Source organism: Euprymna scolopes, chromosome 3, assembly GCF_053919585.1.
Source record: "Euprymna scolopes isolate OS-2025 chromosome 3, ASM5391958v1, whole genome shotgun sequence".
Lineage (NCBI taxonomy): Eukaryota > Metazoa > Mollusca > Cephalopoda > Sepiida > Sepiolidae > Euprymna > Euprymna scolopes.
The window spans coordinates 48,354,535-48,377,009 of record NC_136484.1 but is presented as its reverse complement, the minus strand read 5'-3'; the positions used below and the strand labels follow the sequence as shown (position 1 = coordinate 48,377,009).

Here is a 22,475-nt window from a genome sequence, read left to right as displayed (position 1 = left end):
GAGTCAATTTGAAAGTGTAAACGCAATTCTCTCTTTAAAAAAAAAAGAAAAAAAAAGTGATATCTGGTAAATTACAAGGAATTATGGGAGAGTATTGGAGAAAATAGAAATTTATAACAATTAAATTTCATGAAAAGCCATTAAAAAAGAAAAATTAAATAATTCCATTTCTGTTATATCAAAAGTCTGATCTGATGAGAAAAAAAAAATGGATGTATCAAATTCAAATGATTCAGAATGACAGTAAAATATGTTTTGACCAGTTTTATTGCACATTTGATAATCTTTTTAGTTATTATGAATTGAATGCTTATTGAAATCAAGAATACAATTAACTCTGTGTTTGTAAAACCTCATTAAAAAGCATTTGGGGGAAAGGGGCTGAAAAAATGCTCATGAAATCCTGTCAATGACTTTATCAATGTTATTTATGTTTTATTTTTATTATTTTTTGTTGGTGGGATGAATATTGTAAAGCCACTTTTTTTTTTTTTTTGATTAGAGTTGAGCACTTAAAGGGTAATTGCAAAATACACAGAGGTAAAAATTTTATCACATTTGACCTTAAAAATCAAGCAAAGCACGCCCTGTAAGGTAATAAATATTTGAATTTGGTTGGTCGATAAGTTTGTCTACTGTGGTTCAGCAAGTTTTTATTTTTAATTTCGAATATTTAAATCTGTGAAACAGGTTTTGAAAGTTTTTTTTGTGTGAGAGAGAGAGAGAGAGAGAGAGAGAGAGAGAGAGAGAGAGTGAGAGTGAGAAAAAACTATCAGGTTGCCTGGCATTGCCCTGTTGTAAAATATGCATAAATATGATATTTTGATTAATGCAGATTTTGTATTTATTATTATATTATACTAGCAGTTCAGCCTGGCTTTGCTCGGGCCCTATGTACTGTTCATAACTTTATATGCGTATGTATATATTAAAAAGTGTACATATGTATGGTAATGCCTTTCTATATAATAGGCTTCCTTAACTACCATAGAGAAAAGTTGGTAGTGACTGCGGAGGTAAATTTTTTTTTAACTTTGACCCCAATTTTGATCTCTTAACATTTATTGTTTTGGGCTCAAATCAAATTAAAATGCTTGATCCATAACTTACATCTAAAATTTCAAGTGTTTAAACCCAAAATTGGTGGAGGAATTTGGTAGAGCCTGCAAAGGTCAACTCTTTCAACTCTGACCTCTTGGTCGCGAGATTTTTGCCAAAAAACTGATTAAAAGCTTGCTGCATGTCTGAATACCCTTTATGTAAAATTTTAAATGTTGAGAATCAAAATTGGCTTAATACTTTGCTAGAGATTGCAAAGGTAAAATCTTTTGAACTTTGACCCCTTGTCAGGCAACTTTTCAGCCAAAAACTGCTTAAAAAGCTTGCCCTATGTCTGAATACCATTTATGTAAAATTTTGAATGTTTAAACCAAAAATTGGCTGAGTAATTTCGTAGAGACCACAAAAGTTAATTTTTTTTTTTTTTTTTTAAACTTCAACCTCAATTATGACCCCTTAGCATTTATTGTTTTGGGCTTAAATCAAATTATAAAGTTAGATCGATGTCCACATAACCTATATCTAAAATTTCAAGTGTTTAGACCCAAAATTGGCGGAGGAGTTTGGTAGAGTTTTCAAAGATCAACTCATTGAATTTTGACACCTGAACAGCAAAATTTCTGGTCGAAACCCGATTAGAAATATTTTCCCAAATCTCAATACCCCGTATGTCAAACTTCGAGTTTGTAGACCAAAAATTGACAGTTATTTGGTAGGGAAATGTACAAAGACAGACAGACACACGCACGCACAGGCATTTTCACTTTTATAGATATATAGATTGGACCCAATATATAGTAATGATTTAAAAGTGTTAAAACAATTTTTTTTTTAAATGACTTATGTACCACCACCAAGAATCAAAACCAAAATGTTTAGCTTACAATTTACTTTTTTCTTTTACATTAATACCTAAGCTATGAAGACTTGTTTGCTGCAAGGCTGAAAATTAAAACATGAACCAATATGCATGCATATTCGTAATGCTGTCGTTCAACCTTCACCTGGCAAATTCCATTTTTGCAATTCTCACACTTTTGCACCGATTTTTTTTTCCCCAGCTAAAACCCAAATATAAAGTTTCGCACTAGTTTGTATACCCTATATATTAAGTTTCATGTATGTAGATCAAAAACTGACAGGAGTTTGGTAGGCAACATTTTTTAAACAAATATATATGCATACATTAATATATATAGAAAGAGGTTTGTGTTTACAATAACCTTTTTACGCAAATATTATGCAAGTATAAATCATGTAGAATGTCTGCATGAATATAATTAAATGTAATAGTTAACTAAAGATGATCATCCCATAAGAAAACCGAAAAAACTAATAGGGAATTAATTAAAAGGAATGTTTAAAAGTATATGCAAATTAGCTAGATCTTTTGCTAGTGAATGCAATTCCTTGAACCATATATAACAAAGTTATATTTTCTTTTTAAATAAATAGAAAAAAAGGTTTTTTATATGAATATCAATACACAAAAAAAAAATTATAGGAGTATTAGATATCTGTTCAAAAAGTTCTTTGAAAATCTCTTACAAAGGCACATCATTAACAAAATTTTACTGAAAGAAAAATCTGTTTATTATCAATTTGATTTTTTTGCTTAGTGCAGCACAATAAATTAGCAAAATTTTTTTGTTTTTTACTTTACTTTTTTTATTTGAATTCATGAAACGTATTGAAAATGTCTTGTTGAGAGCTATTCTATTATCAATATTCATACTATTTTATTAAAAAAAAAGACTTTTTTTAGCGGCATTCCAGTATCCTTGTTATAATAAATAATTATGAAAACGTTTTGTGATTCTTTTATAAAATAATTGCTTCTTTGAGAAATATTGTTTTTTCTTAGGTTTTAATAGTAAAAATATTTGGCTTTCGAATTTTAATCAGGAATGACTTTCTAGCCACTAATTTTGAAAACCTGGGACAAATTGATAAGGATGAATTTGAAAGAAAGAGGGATAAATAAAGACCTGGCTAGAGATAGATTTGTTTAAAAGTCAATTTCTGAAAGCTATCCAATATATGCATTTACTAATCCGTCTATTCTTTTAATGTGATCAAACCAATAAAGTCTCCTGTTCTGCACAGATCTCTCTATATTGTTTAGATTTAATTTTCCTTTGAGATGATTAGATCTAATCCTATCTTTAAGACAAAGCTTCTTTCTAAGAACTGCACACCTGTGGAATTCTCTTCCGTTTACCTGCTTTCCAGCTGACTACAATATGGCCGTTCTTGATGAGCTGTTCCCCTTAAGTAATCCAATTCACCAAATTTACACTTCTAACGATTACTATGATATTGTCCTTTTGACCAATGTACACTCTTTAACCCTTATCCTCGAGTGACCTCTGGGCCTTGATAAGTTGTGAAGAAAAGACAAGACCTGCATTACTCATCCACCATATTCTCATATCTTTTTCCATGTAACACCTATCCTCAACCCTAACTGGTCAGGTTATACTACAATTCATCATCATGCTGATAGATTCTTTCATTGGTTAGCAGCACTAACTCTCTGCTGCTTAGTAATGGCAAAAATTCATTAGACTTACTCCCTTTCTCTTTTAACTCTTGCACCCTCCCGTGGTCTTATTGTATAACCGAGGTAACAAAACTTCTTAAAAACCTCAATTGTCACCATCATATATACATTCTTCCTTTTCACAAACTGAGCAAGGGAACTTTCAGTGTTAGTTCATAACTCCCCCCCCCCCACCAAAGAAAAACAAAAACAAAGAAAACTCTTCATAATGTACATATCTGTGATAGAAACAAAATATTCGACACCAAAAATCGCAGAAACTGATTAACTGGTTTTATTTTTATAAAGAAAATAATTTTTAAGTAAATTTGAGTTTTTTTCAATGCTCTCCTCTCTCCATATAAGGAATGGCTTTCTAAAATTTTGCAAAAATTTGAATTCTTGGGAATTATCTCCCTTGTTCTGCAAAATGGCATTAAGTGATTGATTGTTTAGCTATAAAAGTTTATTTTTACTTTTTTTTTAATTTTTTATTTTAAGATAAAACTACTTTATCAATTAACAGGTGTACAACATCGATCAATTAACAGGTGTACAGTATTTTCTTTCTGTCAAAGATTGGTACATCATAAAGAATTTTTTCTTTTTTGTGTGGGAGGGGAGGGGGCGATATATGAACTTACACCAAACTTTCCTTTTTCTTAGGTTTTTCCAGCACTAAAACCACTGATTAACCACATTAAAAAGATTAAGCAGTTTTGTATAAAATATATTGTCACATGAACTTGCGTAATTAGATTTTGTTGCGTTTTTTAAAGTGTATTCCATTGTTTTTGCAGTCACAGATTTGTCTGCTTTTTTGGAAAATTCTATTCAATTGCTTTTGCAGTCACAGCTGATAAAGTGCAAACATCGTGGTGAGAAGTTCAAATATCAGGAAGAAATGAAGTTTTTAAGGAAAGAGCTTCGACAAAGAATGAGTTTGGCTACGAAAGAAGTTTTGGAAAATGCTGACGTTGTCCTTGTGACTTTAACAAGTGCCTCAAATGATGGAGCCTTGCGACAACTGAAGGAGGAACATTTTGATTTGGTGGTTATTGACGAGTGCTCACAGGTGAGAAGATTTAGACTATGTTGTGAGGAACATTTTCTATTACTAAGTTACAATGGCTCTACCCTAAATTTGTTAAAACTATTAATACTTCGATATTTGTGATACTATGCTCGATCAATTAGAGATACCATAACCATAAAAATATGATATAATATTTTACTGTTCAAATTTTCTTCCTCTCTTTTGTTTTCATTTGCATTCTTATTTATATTTCCTAATCAATTCTTTGATTCCTCTTCCCTTTCTCATAACCATATTTACTTTACTGTAAACATGCGCTGGACTGCATGTTTTAATGTTGCATATGAATGGCAGATGTTGCAGTTGATAGATGCTCAACCAAAGTAAAAGGGGGTGGTTACAGAATTGAAAATATCTCTGATTGAAGTCCGATCACCCACAAGATATTTTCTTTGTTGAAATAAGTATCTCATTTCAGGGAATCATACTGAGACCGACTTATTTGAGAATAGTAATGTCCATTATTATCTGTAGATATGCCCCTTTAAATGGAGACTGTCTAGCCATTATATCCAGTGGATATTTCAAGTAGTGAGCTTCTGGATGGTTGAATGGTGACCATTGACAAAGGCCATGTTTAAGTGGTGCATGCAAATGACAGATGTTGCAGTTGATAGAGGCTCGGCCAAAAAAAGGAGAGGGCGCTCAGAGAATTGAAAATATCTCTGACTAAAGTTCAGCTACTCAAGAAATGTTTGTCTCTTTTTTTCTGTTTGAAATAATAAAAATAAGAGTACCTCATTAAATGGGAAATCACATTGAGACTGACCTATTTGAGAAAAGTAATGTCTAAGATTATCTGTAGATAAGCTCCTTTGTATGGACATTGTCCAGCCATTATATCTAATCGATATTTCAAGTAGTCAACTTCTGGGTGGTCGAATGGTGACCACTGACAAATTCCAGAATCTAAAATTTTCAGTCAGAGGTGGAAAGATTCCAAACGATGGGAAGTGGAGGTAGAGTCAACCCTCTGGAGGTGAGGCGGTTAGTGGGAGTTGGATATTTGAGGCAGCAGTTGGTTTTTCTGAGGGCTGGCAGTCAGTTGGGCCACTTGGGGCTCTTAGCTGAAAGATTGTGTTAGTGAGATTTATATTTTGGTTTGATCAGGTAAAAATCTCATTTTGTAAACCTGCTATTAAACCTAGAAAACTGAGTAACATTTTAACCTCCATTGAAAAAATAAATCTGTGTTGATTGTTTTTAAACTTGATTTGTGGTTTTCATTTGGAAGAAGAATTCCTTTGTTGCAGTGTTGACTAAATCAAACAAAAACTTTAGACTAGCACAAAGAGTGGGACAATCACGGCCTGCGCAGTGCTCAGTTACACTATAAAAATTGCACGTATACGAATATAAGGTAATGTACACTAGTCAGGAAAAAAACAACTGTGCATGAGTCATGATAGGCATGTCATGGGGGTAGATGTCAAGTGTAGTTTTGGCAAATTTCAAAAGCATAATGATTTTAAAGAATGTAATGTCTCAGTAGCCAACAACTGATGCAGGTAGTTTATTTTATGCTTCAACAATTCCGAGCACGTAAAAAGAATGTTTCCGAAAGTCATGAGAGCTGTACTGTATATATTTCTAAGTGTGTTCAAGTGTAAGCCTCATAGACATTCTTCCACCATCCATTGTACTGAGGTGTTGGTATTTGTGTACCGAACAGAAGAATTCCACATTCTTCGCAAAGTGTAACAATTTACTTCTAATAGGTTGTTTACTTTCAGAGAAATATCCACTGTTTGCCTGATGTTCTTGCCTCCTCATCATCCGCTGTCAGATATGGGGATGGAGTATGGGTCTTGTTTTGACTTCATCTATCTCCATCCATCCAGCGTGGCCGCAGCCAAGATTACTCACTACACAAGTTTGTAATGTAATTCAAATCTTGTCGATAAATGAATACTTGAAGCTTCGCCAGGGCTATCAAGGGTATTTTTTATTGTGACACCATCACCAGACGGGGTGCCTACCATAGCTTTGTAATGGAGTCTCCCACGCTCAGGTCAGCAATTGGCCTCTGACCTCATTGAAACTGTTGGTCGTGATCGTCTATCCTCCGGGAGGCCTTCACATCGATTCTCAGCATCTCAACTCCGTGTTGATTCTGCTGAAAATCAAATGTCTTTACATACATGCCAGGAAAAGACAGACTCAGGATTTATGAAAATAATAAAAAAGGTGAGATGCATCTCCATAAAATTAAAGGCGTGTTATTAGAATATAAATAAAACAGTTCAATAATGTCGTTGATGAAAAACATTTGTGATGAAAATGTAGGGCATGAAATATCTTGCTATAAAAAAGGTGAGATGCATAAGAAGTTTGTCATTTTTTTTACTAAGTCAGGAAAGAGTTTTGGTGGCACGGGAAGCATGTCATATTTTCTTTTCAGTTAACTTTTTCTTATTTTTTTTTTCTCTTCTTTTGGTCTGATTTGTATGAGAATATCTATATATTTATGGATCTGGAGTTCAAAGCTAACTCACAGCGGTTAAATTCAATACCACTACCAGCTTTTATGCCATTAAAATACATTTTTTTTCTAAAAGTATTCTTTTTCTGTATAAAATATCAATATTTTTTTCAAGTTAATTATTTAAGTGTTTCAAACATGTTTATCTGGAAAAGGAAAAGAAAAAGCTTAATTTCTTTACTGATGTTCAAATTGGAACTCTCCTATGAAAGAGGTGGAAGACAAAGTTAGCATTTTGGGGGAAATTTAGATAAAATCTTCCCAGTCTCCTAAAAGAAAATTATTTGCTAATGTACTGAAAGTCATAAATTGATACATCAACATTTTTTGAAAAAGTATATTTTTAATATTGAAAAGACTGCAGGTGTTATTTTATTTTATCTCCATAAACAATGACAATGGTTGTTAAACAAACTGGATTCAAACTTGCCACAGCTTGTATCTTTAGCCAGGGATGAAATAATATTCATTAGTTTGTTTGCAGCAAACTATAACAACCATAAATGAAACCTGTATGTCTAGGTTAAATACATTGTTCCCATACAAAAAAAAAATGTGCCAAACACCAAGGCAAAAACTTACATTTTCCCATAGTGTCTTTGTTTTTCATTTTATTTTAGAAAGTTCTCAGAAATCAAGAGGTCCCTTTCTTGTGCTAACATTTGATTTTCTAATGAGATACATAGATATCCAAGTTTTCATTTTGGATTTTCATCATCTCTTAAAGGAAATCAATGGAGAATATTACTTCACTTCTCTTCAATTATACTTTACATTTTTTTTTCTTAGTTTTAGTGAATTTCAGAAGTCATACTTGAGGTAACATCACTGGAAGAAAGTGCACTATTCTTCGAAGTAACAGATGTGCAAAGAGGCGTAATAAATAAATTTTCTCTTTATTTGCAGGCAATTGAAGCTGCCTGTTGGATGGCACTTCTCCGAGCAAGAAAATGTGTTATAGCTGGGGATCATTGTCAGCTGCCACCAACGATTCTGTCACAAGAGTAAGAAAAGTTTCATATAATTATCTTTACTTGCGTGTGATAATTAGTTTATATTTTACTAGTGGAGCACATGTCTCAACATACCTGGAACAAGAAACTGTGCAAGGTCATAACTCTTCGACCTCTATGAAAAAAATGAAAATCTTTACTGTGTACATACCCATGGTGGAAAAAAAAAATATACACCAAAAATCATGTACATTGATCAAATCGTTTTATTTTTAAAAAAAGAAAATCAAATTTAGTGGCTAAACAGCAATTGACAGTTTCTTGACATCATTTTGCAAATAGTTTGAAGAGCAAGAGAGATAATTCTAAATAATTGAAACTTTTGTTAGACAGTCGTTCTAAAATGGAGAATGCGGGGGGGGGGGCATTGAAAAAACTCAGAAGTTCTCACTCCTGAAATTTATATTAATATTTTCACTGCTTATTTAGACTTGTACTTATGAAAATTTAAGTAAAGAAAATGCCGAGAAGTTTTTGATATACGTACCCGTGATGGAACAAAGTCTGCAAATTCCAAAAATCACATAAGTTAATCAAGTATTTTTTTTTTTTTTTTTTTTTTTTTACTTAAGAAAATCAAATTTTATGATAAGCTGATTGGGAGAAATGCTGGGCACCATGTTTTAAATTTTGTCAAAACTCAAAGGCAACAATCTAATTTAATTACAGAGATTTTATTTGTATTCAAAATAATGAAAACTATCACTAAAAATCGTAAAAATGTTGAAGCTTAGGGTTCCCCGGATGCATGTAACTGGGTGTAGTGGTGGTAGGGATATGTTGAATGAAGCTCTGATTGGATGAATAGATGGATGCACATTTCAGTTGAGAGGAACTGAAGAAAAAGCAGATGGGCAGAAGATTTGGAGTGACTCTGTTAAAAATGACTTTAAGCAATGGCACATCGAAACCAACATAAATGATATTTTATGAAGAAAATAAATTCATATCACTATTTCAAAAGTGCAACCCACATCTAACGTGGGAAAGACAAAAAAAAAATGTTTTGTTTCTTATGCTATTTCATTAATTTTTAATTTCTGATTTTTCTTCTTCAGGGCGGCTAAAGAAGGTTTGGAAGAAACCCTCATGGAAAGGATACTGAAGTTGTACGGAGACAGAATTAAGAAAATGTTGGTCACTCAATACCGTATGAATCATTTGATTATGCAATGGTCATCTGATCAGTTATATGAAGGACAATTAGTAGCCGACCCATCAGTTGAACATCACCTTCTTAGGTGAGAATCGCAACTCTTCCCCCCCTCCCCCGCTTTCACAAATTCATGAGTATTTGGTTTTGTTCAGTTGTAGAATACTTTAAATCTGGCTGATTGAAACAAGCGCTCGGAGGGCGTATACCTACAATTGTTATAGAAAATATAGTCATTTTTTTTTTTTTTTTTTTTTTTTCTGGTAACTTTTTTAAGCAAACCTTATTTATGGTTTGAAATGGATATTATTATAATGAAAAAGTTGTAATCCATCTGTATTAATGATTTTTTTAGGGATATGAGTGGAATCGAAGATGGCGAGCTGACCTCTGACCCGTTGTTGCTTATTGACACTGCTGGTTGTAATTTGTGTGAAATGGATGTTCCTGAAGAAATATCAAAAGGAAATCAAGGTATGTTAAATAGATTTTTTATATATATATATATATATACTAGCAGGGAGACCCGACGTTTCCCGGGATTGAATGATGATCAACAAATATTTCACACTCCAATATTTTTATTGTCGTCGAAATCCGGGAGGAAGCTTCACCTACCTCTATTCAGTAACTTAGTCCAAAATATATGTTATTCTACATTGCACTCTAAGAGAACCTCGGCCCTGTTGGTGGGGCATTAGAATACGCCGACTGCCCCCCTGCAGAGGGTAAAAGTTCCTCAATGGGGGTCCTGGATATGACCTTAAACTATATCCAGTGGTGAGGCCCCAGCTTGTGGGCTTTGGGGAGTGTGGAGCCACCCTTTAATTACCATTGTTCCCAGGTCCACTCTGACCCGGAGTGGTAGTACCTGTTAGGGTCCCAACTATGGGTTAAATAGAAACCAACGTGAAAACAACAAATATATTCTATTAAAAAAATTTTTAATCAAAATCTTTGGATTCGGCATTAAATTACCCGGAAAGGGTTGATATGCCGTAAAACAAAAACTACCAACTAAGAGAACCTACTGTTTCTTTTATGAAATTATTTTATATAAACTTCTTTCCGGTTACGAAAAAAAAAAAACATTAAGAAATTTACGTGTGGGGTTTGAACTCACAGACCATGTTGTGCAAAAAAGAAACAAAAAAAAAACACATAAATTTTCAAATCTTATAAAATTCTTTGCAGTTAACGAAAAAAAAAATTAAATTTATATGCAGAGTTTGAACTTACAGACCACGTCATGCAAAAAAAAAAAAAAAAACGCTATCAACTTACCCGCAGTAGAATTTTCACGGCTCGTTCTTCTATCATTGTTGCTAAGCGATAACATGGAAAAACCGGCATTACCAATGATAGATAAATTAAAATAACGGTTTCAATTATCGGCAATTATCAGTGGGTATTCTGAGACAGAACTTAACTAAGATCAATCCCAGACTTATATACTAAAGTTCTGTAAATTGTAAAGAAAATCTATTCAGCCGTTTCAGAGTCTATAAGGAACACACACACATTTGCATATATATAATAAATGAGCTAAAACAATATTTTCTTTATAAAGCAAAACTATCAAGATAAGTACAAGCTCTACTTGGTTAAGAAGAGCAATTCATAAATTACATCAAAATAATGAGGAATAAAAGTTACATAGAACACTATTAAATCATCAAGTAAGGAGGAAAATGGGAAAGAACCTCTTTAGGCCACAGCATTTCGAAGCTAAATGCTTATCAGAAGAGGAGAAAAACCGGCATTATAACACTATATATATATATATATATATATATATATATATATACAAAGATAAAACCGGCTTAAGAACATTTAGATTAGAAATAAAAAAGTTAAAAAAATATGGTGTGAATTAATGGGGACTAATAAAGAAGATGGGGGTGAAAAACGAGGAGTGTTGGTAGGGGAGAGGGTAGACAACGGAGAATAGAGAACGGATGAAAGAGGAAGTAAAAAGAGAAAGGTCTACTAAAATAGGTAGAGAGAATGGGAACGGAAAAATTTAAGTAGAAAAAGGATAGAAAAAATTTAAAACAAAAAACAGATAGCTCAGTCAAAATTCTCAGAAAATAGTCCAATAGTGGTTGATTCAAAAATAAACTCTGAAGCAATGAAATTTCAGTAAGGTAATCTTCAATATGGAACAATATTTTTGTCCTTATTGACCTGATGATTTAATAAAATTCTATGTAACTTTTATTCCTCAACTTTTTAATGTAATCATTTAAACACTTCTGTGTTTTAATATATGGTTAAGTGGCAGTTTTAATCATTTAGAACTGCTTTAAAGCTTCACCGCTCACTCATTTCAAACAATTATTGCAGTTTATAAACCACTTTCTCAGCTATATTGTGAAAATATTTTTCAATTTTTATTCAGTAAAACAAGTTATAATGAATTTACTGGTGTTCAAAATCATAAAAGAAATGTAAGGTGGTAAGTGACGGTTTTTATGACTAGTTTCCATAGCAACCACGTTGCTTCAGCGACTACTGTTGCTACCAATTCACCGCTCTTACAAAAAGAAGTAACAAGTGAAACAGAATGAAAGGGAGATAATTGGGGGTATTTTATTGAAAGTAGACAAGTGCCGTATATTGTTATTACATATATGTATGTTATGTTTATGGAGGCAAAAAAATAGGACTGAAATTAAACGAAGTACAAGTGAATTTACTAGAAGCCTGGAAAAATCATGAATTACAATAGAAAAATGCAAGTATGAAAAATAATATGATTAAGCTTAAACATGGAAAAGTAAAGAAATTCAATTTATAACATTCTATAATCAATTCTTAATGCTGCAATATTTTAAATTATAAATTTATATTTTTACTAGAATATCTTGTCCTTTTCTTTTCCAGTTTTAACAACTAGTCCTTTACTTTTCCATGTTTAAGCTTAACTATATTACTTTTCATGCTCGCATTTTTCTATTGTAATAAATATATATATATATATATATATATATATATATATATATATATATATATATATATATATATAGTCCTGGAAGTTTTTTAACCTTTTAAAACTATATAAAAACTTATTTAATCACCTGCAATCACTTTATCAACTTGTTTTCTCAAATTCACAATAGTCCTAATATACAGGGTGTCCACAAAGTCTGGCTACATTATGTAGCCAGACTTTGTGGGCACTGTTTAGATTATGTAGCCAGACTTTGTGGGCACCGTGTAGATTATACAGCCAGACTTTGTGGACACCCTGTGTAATATATATATATATATATAAGTTTTGAAAATATGACAATTAAGCTACACAGAATTTTCAGAGTTCCATCTTCATAAGGATTCGTCGGGCTATTACATGGAATAGATGTTTCTTTGTTTTTAATATATCCCTGTAGTACCGATTTTTGCTAGTCAGCCAATCAGATTCTTAGTTATTCACACACCCATTAATTCTCTATTGAATATTATATTGTACCAGTACTAATTAAAAAAAAAAAAAAGACTTGGATGTCATCAGCTAGAATCAAAACCAAAACATTTACCGCTCCAACCGTTTGAGTTATCAAGAGATAGATAAGAAAGATTTTAGATTAAACAACTTCAAGCTATGAATTGGTTCTGTAATGATAAATATGAAATTTGCATGAATTAAAATATATTCAAGCATATTTTAAGACTCGACAAGGCCTGGCACCCCTACTACTTAATAATAATGATTGAATAGAGTTGTTCTTTTTTTTTTTTATTTTAATGTGTGTTGCTTGTGGTTGTAGTAGAAATTAAAACAAATATCATGGAACATTTTACTGTTATGAAATTTCCTTATAAAAAAGATTAATTCTTTATCTATTTTTATTATATTTTTATAGGAGAAGCAGATATTGTAAATCATCATGTCAGGCAACTGATCTCATGCGGACTCTCTGTGGATGAAATTGCTGTCATTGCGCCATACAATCTTCAAGTACTAAAATCAACTGTTCTTTTTTCTTTTTTTTTTATAACATTTGTTTTTGTCAGTAGATGTTTATACTATATATATATATATATATATATATATATATATAAAAATTATATTTAGATTCAATTTTTGAAATCTGGTCAACACAATTTTAACATTAGCTATGTGAATATGTGAAAACTAAAATAATTGAACTAATTTTTTTTTTTCTCTTGTTTAACCATGTGGTCCTCGGCTCAACAACCACCAACCCTAACTCTCTTTCCATGGTATCCTCTTGTATCTTCTCTTCTAGTCGTGTTGTCATCTCCCCTATTGGCAGCTGCTAAGGTGTGAGCAGTGGCTCCTAAGTAAAAAAAAATAAAACAACTCAAAACAAACAAAAAAACTGAAGCACATACTCTATATATCAGTTGGGCTCTGTGTGCGAGACACCATCATGGGAAACCACCTTTTAAGCACCAAGGTCCATATCTACGTCTTCTGTTAAGGCAATGTTCGTCAGTTGCCATCGACTCATCTAGATCCACTCCAAGCCACAACCTGCCATTTTACTGTCAGAAACTGGACATTGTCTTCAACTGTCAGAAACTCAAGACTGTAGACTGTTACAAAACTCCTTGCCACAGACTAAAAACTAACTCTAAATATTGTCCTGTCCTTTTGTCCCAATTACTGATATACTTTGATTAACAATCCTATTATCAGCTGCCTTTGTGTGCATTGGTGAACAACTTCCTATATCGTTGTTCTGCTGATAAACTTATTTTCTGTTTTTTGTTTTTAGTGCTTTTTTTCTTTTTTTTTTTCTTTTGTTATTTCTAAACACTTGTGTGGTGTTGGGGGGGGGGGCAACATTGATAGTATCACATTCTTTATGATCAGATTTTTATATTTATTTAGTTTTTTATTTTCTGTAAATGTATGTTTGAATTATTATTTTTTGTTCAGGTGGAATTACTTCGTCTTCGGTTGAGTTCCGATTTTCCAAAACTGGAAATCAAATCTGTTGATGGCTTCCAAGGCCGAGAAAAAGAGGCAGTGGTCATTTCTATGGTCAGATCTAACAAAAAAGGTAACTTTTCCAGATTTCAAATAATTCTTTGCTAAATTGAACTTGGGTTCAACTAATTGTATACAATTTTGTTTTGGCATGAAATTATGTAAAAGAAAGTGATATGCCTTAAAACAGTTGGATTATTTAGATTACTATTCTCATCTCGGTTGTTACTTTCGCAAAGTTTTTATCGGTGTAACCTCTAATCTTTTTCAATGTCTTTTTTCAAACTTTTTATGTTAACTCCATAACCTTCTCATACCAACAGATTAGGCTGTCTGAAGATACTATTCATTGACGTTGATTTCTTTTTTTCTTTCCTTTCCAAAACTCAATCATGTTTTGCAAATCCAAAAGGCAACAATTTTCCTCTACTAAACAACTAAACCAAATACCATGAATTAATATTTGAAGATATAAAGAACTTGAAGAATAAAAACTTTTACTAAATTGGCTAGATTCTGCATTAAATAACTCAAAAAGGGTTGATTGCCATGAAACAAACCACCAAACCAAACACCGTAAATGAATATTTGAAGATATAAAGAACTGGAAGCATAAAATCTTTTACTAAAAATCACCAGATTCGGTATTAAATAATTTGAAAAATGTTGACATGCTGTACAACAAAACAACCAAACTCAAGAACCTATAAAGAATCTCAAACTGAACCATTTTGATCACAGATCATTAGGAAAATAAGAACCAAAGTGAGAATGGTTGGTTGTTTTTGTTTTACAGCATATCAACCCTTTTCAGGTTATTTAATGCCAAATCCAAAGATTTTGAAGAAAAATTTTTTAATAGAATATATTTGTTGTTTTCAAGTCGGTTTCTATTTAACCCATAGTTGGGACCCTAATAGGTACTACCACTCCGGGTCAGAATGGACCTGGTAGCAATGGCAATTAAAGAATGGCTCTACACTCCCCAAAGCCCGTAAGCTGGGGCCTCACCACTGGATATAGTTTAAGGTCATATCCAGGACCGTGAGAATAGTAGTCTTAATAATCTAAAAATGCTTTTGCTTGATTCTGTTAAGTAAAGCTTTATTCTAGATATATCTATCTAGCATTTTCTTTTTTTTTTTTTTTTACAAAGGAGTTACCTACCATTTACCAAGGTCCGACGGTCACTTGAGAATAAGGATTAATGAGTGTACAGTAATAGGAAAATGTTGTAGTAGTCATTAGTAGTGGAAATTTGGTAAATTGGATTACTTAAGGGGGATGGCTCATCAAGAACTTGTTCACATTGGACTTGAAGATGACCATATTGTAGTCAGTTGGAATGCAGGAAAATGGAACAGTTCCACAGAAAAATAAATTATCTTAGGTCTCTTTTGAATTTGAAAGCATTTTAACTGTTGAATAAAAAATCGTATCTGTTCATGAATTTATCAGATGTAAACAGCTTCTAAAATTTTCAATGAGGATTTGTAAGTTTTTACAGTCAGTTTAATTGACTTTTTATTCAAAAGTTCCACCGCTTTCAAATTCAACAGAGACTTAAAATGATTCCCTTTTTTATTTTTTATTTTTTTTTTATTTTTTTTTTTTTTTTAAAACAAGATAAAAATAGCTAACTTGTTTATGAATAAACAAAAATCTATTCTGGTAAATTCCATTTAATAATTTAAATTAAATTTTTTTTAAATAGGATTTTTTTTTTTTTTTTAAATATTGTAGTTTTTTTATTCCAATAAATAATTGAGTAATAGTAAAAAAAATATCTATTTTGTCTGTGTGTGAGCATGAGTTTATTCCCTCTGAACTCTGAAATGGCTGGGTTGATTTTTATGAAATTTAACACAAATATTCTTTGTGTCTGGGAGTGTTCTTAGAATGGTTTTGTACGGGAATGCTTCTGATAAGTATCAAAAATCGATGATTGAAAAATCCAATTAAAAAAAGACCGGGCAATTTTGAACAAAGTTAACACCTTATAAAACCTAACATCACAAGTGGATTTGAGAAGTTATATCATCAAGCAGAAGGGCCCGGTATGAAATAAGTAGGTTTTTTTGATAAGACAGGACGCCTGTGCAAAATGAATGTTTCTTTAACTTTTATTGGCTATAGTAACATTTATTTGTTGTATATTTGATTTTTGACCACTTTTTCAAATTGCTGTGGATTTTTAAAACAATCGCAAATTTTGTTTTGAAAACTTGAATTTTGTCTGGAGAAGGCCTTGAAAAACTTTGAAAAGCCTTGAATGATCCGTGAAAAAAATGGACATTGAAAATCTGTACAAACCCTGGATAGGTTCTTTATAGTGAATAGTAAACTACACTGCAGGAGGGCATCTGGAGTTTCCTTGCACTAGGTACCTGATTAGAGTGGGCAATCAGTTAATTTGATTGATCAATTTCACCAATTTTGATGACAAATGTATAGCGTCATACATTCGTTGATCCTCATTCAGTCCCTGCTAACATTGGATCTCACTGCCAGCTATGTATAAGTCACATAGATATGAAAAACACACACAGAAAGTGATCACATAATTTTATTGTATACTAGTTGTAGCAGTCCAATAATGTAAGTTATCAATTCTCATCTAAAAAAATTCTGAAACAAAGCAAACTAGTCAAATTAATCCAGCATTATTCCTTTGAAAAGTCACCAAATTAAAATAGATGTTAAAGAATTGCAGTTCAAGCAGGGGAGTCAGGGAGAGGCATTTTAAGTTAAACTTACATCAAGAACTAGTTTTTTCTCTCTAGTTAATTTTAAAACTAATTTTATTGTAAAATGTTTTTTTTTTTAAACTCTTATGTATCTGCATATTACAGCAATGTTAGGTACTTTTATAGTATTGGGCACAAGTAAAAATCGCAGTTCAAAGTAAATAATAGTAAAACTCTTTCATATACTTATGTATCGGATGAAAATAGATATCTACACCAAAATTTATCGAGTAGAATTTTAATGACTCGGTTTTAAAGTATTTTGCCAAATCACCATTGAACCTCATAAAGCAAGGGGAGATAAGTCGGTCATTTAATCAAGTAATAAAAAACGGATCAGCAAAATAAAAAACTTGATTTTTATTTAAACTTCTACTTGATAATTTTCCAAATTTTTTTGCTGAAGATACTTATTTTTGCATGATACATGAGTATATAAAAGATTTTTACTTTGGCATGTAATTTTCACTTGTGCTCAATATTATATAAACACTCAATTTTGTCATTTTTTATCTATGTATTATAAACAATGTAATTTCATTTTTTTATTTTTTATTTATTTATTTTTTTTTTTTGTAGGAGAAGTTGGTTTCCTGGCTGAAAATCGACGTATCAATGTTGCCATTACACGTGCAAAGCGCCATCTGGCTGTTATCTGTGATAGTGAAACAGTCGGACATAATGAATTCCTTCGTTCACTTATGGATTACATGAGCGAAAAGGGCATCGTACAAACTGCACATCAGTACGTACAAGGTGCGTAAGATTTTGAATCCATAAAATTATTTTTTTGTTGAAAAAAAATATAATTGTTGGATTATTTAAACTACTATTGTTGTCTTCGTTATTTTTCACAACGTTTTAGCCGATGTGACCTCCGACCTTCTTCACACGCATCTTTACAAACTCGGGAATCTTTGTTAGATTTAAAAACCTGTATGGAACTTTTTAACTGAACCCTTTAATCTATAGTGGTAGATTGTTCTTGTTTTGTCAGCCATGATCAGGTAGAAATGTTAATTATTATACTATTCTTGATTATTATCAGCTGTAGTAAGAATTGAACATTCAACCAAAGACAATCACTTAGAACTGATTGTTAATTGCACTGCATTTCTATGCGGACAATTCTCGTGTGAATTTTGGAAGCTGAAATGTGGAAATAAGAACTCTAATGAGAATAGTAGTCGGAATAATCCTCATCTTAATTGCAGGACATAATTGATTTTTATCCTTGTCTAACGCGCTCCTGTCCAACTCTTTATTGTCCAACTCCTTCCTGTCCAACTCATTCCTAACTGTAGACATGGCAAATAGAATAAAGCTTGTGTTTAATTCGTATTGTAGTTAATTACATTGGATTTTCTTGATTGTGTTTATCTTATTGATATTTTTCTTTCTATGTTTCAGCCAATGTGACTGGTACTACCAGATCAGGCTGTCTGAAGATATTGATTTCCTGACCTAAAATGCACCAAACATTAATGCTATGTTTTTTTTTTGTTTGTTTATTTTTTCCCTTTCCTTTACAAAACTCGTACTGCAAAGTTCTGAATGGTCTGCAAAGTCAAAAACAAAAACACATTTGTGATGTTGATTCTGTTTAATCTGTTGCTTTGCATTTTCACTTTACATGCTGCCTATCTATGAGTTCATCTCGGAAGTATTCTCCCTTTCAAGTTTAGTATCATCATGCCCTGCACTCACTGTGCCTCTGTCAAATTGTATACTAGTTTACTCACTTGCTATTGACATAGGTTCCCTAATATGTAAGAAAAGGTGAACTTGCATTTATGTAACAGCTGCAGTAAAAGTTTGCATATGCACGTATAAATTTATGCACAGATATTTGACTTATGTTTATAGTCCAGAGGGTTTCTCTACGTAATTGAGAACAAAATTCTGACATTTATCGTGATCTTGGGTTAGTTTTTCCTGCCGTCAAGAACAGCATACCAGTATCAACCATTATCTGGTCAGTCCATCTATTTGGTGGTCATCTTAATATTCAATGAAATTTTTATATGATTTATTTACATAGCTGGAGTCTAGTAGCCGAGAAGCATGTCTAAATCATGATAATTTATTTTTTCGTTTTTTTAATGAATAGTGTTGTTGGTGGATCTATTAATATTTAGCCTCTTTTTGATATTTGCATTTCTTAATCTAGGTCACAAAGTCACTTTAAGAATAATATTTAAACATTTCATTTCATAGTTTCATAGGATAGTTTTTTAAACATACTAGCAAGCTGCCCGGCGTTGCCCAGACATAAAATACACTTAAATATGATATTTTAATTTATGCAAATTTTGTATTTATTATTATAGCCAATTCTCCATGTACTACTATTATATTGTACCTCAATGCACATATCATGTGCTATTATATTGTACCTCAATGCACATATCATGTACTATTATATTGTACCTCAATGCACATATCATGTACTATTATATTGTACCTCAATGCACATATCATGTACTATTATATTGTACCTCAATGCACATATCATGTACTATTATATTGTACCTCAATGCACATATCATGTACTATTATATTGTACCTCAATGCACATATCATGTACTATTATATTGTACCTCAATGCACATATCATGTACTATTATATTGTACCTCAATGCACATATCCCGACAAACCCACTTAGCAACAAAATTTTACTCTTCACTGTTGAGGTCCCTAAATGCCAAATCTCTCTATTCTAATAGTTTCTTCCTTCGAACTTTGGCATTCCCTTCCTGCTACCTGTTTCCCTGGCTGTACTGATATGCAAAGATTTAAATGTAATGTAAACCAACATCTTGTTAATCTTTCCTAGGCATGGACCCAAATAGTAGCCCCTTACGACCAAGTGGCAATATGCCTTGTTTGGGGTGAACATGAGTAAAAATACACACATGTATAGTAATGACTACTCAGCATGGCCGAGTCATAAAATGTTTAATTATAATATTTTAATTTGTGCAGATTTCATATCTATTATAGAGCCAATACTCTATTGATTATTATATTGTACCCAGTATATAGTAATGATTTCTACTGTAAAAAAAAAAATGACTTGGGTGCCATCAACAAGAATCGAAACCAAAATGTATGGCTCTTCAGCATTTTGTTAACATCGGAACTAAGTCCATACACCTATAAAAACTTTAAAAAATAATGTTTTTAAAAGTATAAATGTATATTTGCATATGCATAGAAATAAACGCATTTAGTCAACTTAGGCCTGTCAAGTTTAAATTTATCTTCAATTTTCACCCCCCTTAGCAGCTATTTTTAATGGCTAAAAAACATTTCGCACACAGACAGGCAAACAAGTCACTTTATATATGTGTGTGTATGTATATATATATATATATATATATATATATATATATATATGTGTGTGTGTGTTTGTATGTGTGTGTACTACAGGATGGAACAATAAAATTGTCAACTTAGAAAAGATGACATGATTCCATTTCTGTTTAATGAAAATCGGTTTTCTCTTTTTGTTGCAGATTATCTACTAATGGGCCAGTTGTGTACAAATTCCAAGAGCGATAGCCTTCTATCATGTCTGAAAGTGACATAATCATAACGTACGAGATCAGAGTGCGCCGCTGTACAACTCATGATCTCTACCAATCTAAGTTATGACAACAGGACCATTGCCAACACCCTCACAATGCATCGTTGGATTGCCACAAATAACAAGGACGTACCCAGGGTGATGAAAACAAAGTTTCCAGCCATGATCTCGGCTTGAAAGTCAACACCAAAGTGTACTTAGTTGTGTAGAAGAGGGCGGTGATCCCCTGGTGCACCAGCAGGACTCTATGCCGGCCCACAGGTCCAAAGAGACCCAGACTTAGCTTCAGAAGGAGTGCTATGATTTTATGCCCTTCTCTCATTGCCCCCTCTCCTCCCTTGACCTGAACCTGCTGGACTACTTCGTTTAGTCATATGTTGAGAACATCACCAACATGACCTCCCACAACACCAAAACCAGCCTGATCGCCACCATCTTCCGAGCTCTTGCCAGTGCTTGTGGAAAAGGCATTCTCCCAGTTCTGGACCCATATTGAGGCCATGATTGAAGCAGAAGGCAGCTACATTGAATAGATGTCAGCTCTACTACATAATCAAGTTACCTGAATTGATTTTTTCAATAAGTTTTAAAATAAAGCTGTAGTGTTGTTTTCTTTAGGGTGACACTTTTATCATTCCACCCTAATATATATATATATATATATATATATATATATATATATATATCTCAAATGATCTTGAGCTGTTTAATTCATATGTCGCTTGCATATGCAGGAATCAGAACTAACAATAGAAGAGTTCTTAATGGTTTTCTATTTGTACATTTACATTAAGAATTCATTTATTTTTTAAAATGAAATTCAGAATTGCATTAAAAAATCATAAAGCCAAACTCTTAGTTTTAAAGATGAAAAAGTGTAAAGTGTTTATTCTTTGTTTAATAGATGGTATCACGGGGGCAATAATGTCTGACAAGAAAGAATTGATGAATGAAATCGAGAAACACAACAAAAAAAAGAAATCTGAAAAAAAATCTGCAGATAAAAATCAAAAAAGGTTTGTATTAAAATTACAATTTTTGTTTTTATATCAAATCCGGTGGGCTTTTTTGAATTTTTGAGACGAGGATTGGTTATTCATATTTGAATTTTACGGATTACTGTTCTCATCTTGAATATCATTTACATAACATTTCAGTTGTTGAAACCTTCGACCTTCTTCAGGTGTATCTTGTTAAAACTCTGGAATGTTTCTGTCGAATCAATAAATAACAGATAATATATATATATTTTTTTTAATTTTATTTATTTATTTATTTTTTTTATTGCATTTTCACCCCAAACAAGGCACATTGCCACTTTGTTGTAGAGGGCTACTATCAGGTACATAAGCATCAGGGATACTGTGTAGGGAGTTGGGCAGCAAGATGTCGGTTCACATTACACTTGAACTTCTGCATGTCAGTACAGTTGGGGAAGCAGTGACCCGGTAGGGAATTTCAAAGTCTAGCGGTTCTGGGGAAGAAACTACTGGAGTAAAAGGCTCTCATACATCTAGGGATCTCTACCGTGAAGGGGTGGGATTTTGCTGCTCGTCGGGTTTGTCGGGGGTATTTACGTTGTGGGGGCACAAGTGCTTGCAGTTCGTCAGAGCATTCACCATTAAAGTACTTGTAGAACAGGCAGAGGGATGCAACATTTTGTTGATGGGACAGAGACTGAAGTTTAGATGACAATTCAGGACCTATCAGATTGGCGACTCTCTTTTGAACCTTGTCTATGAGCGAGAGACTAGTCGCAGATGCACCAGCCCAAATATGACAACAATACTCCATGCATGGGCGAATGGTGGCCTTATAGAGGTACAGGATACT

General features: G+C 32.5%; 1 protein-coding gene across 1 annotated transcript in view; it reads left to right on the top strand.

Moving 5' to 3' along the window:
* LOC145254791 (DNA-binding protein SMUBP-2-like) overlaps positions 1–22,475 on the top strand; it is a 67,766-nt gene that overhangs the window by 38,471 nt on the left and 6,820 nt on the right. The window contains exons 7-14 of the mRNA XM_080113581.1: positions 4,452–4,676; positions 8,086–8,183; positions 9,251–9,433; positions 9,701–9,819; positions 13,212–13,306; positions 14,255–14,378; positions 17,632–17,808; positions 21,547–21,658. Of these exons, the coding sequence (XP_079969707.1) occupies positions 4,452–4,676; positions 8,086–8,183; positions 9,251–9,433; positions 9,701–9,819; positions 13,212–13,306; positions 14,255–14,378; positions 17,632–17,808; positions 21,547–21,658 (1,133 nt within the window). The remainder of the gene's footprint in view (positions 1–4,451; positions 4,677–8,085; positions 8,184–9,250; positions 9,434–9,700; positions 9,820–13,211; positions 13,307–14,254; positions 14,379–17,631; positions 17,809–21,546; positions 21,659–22,475) is intronic.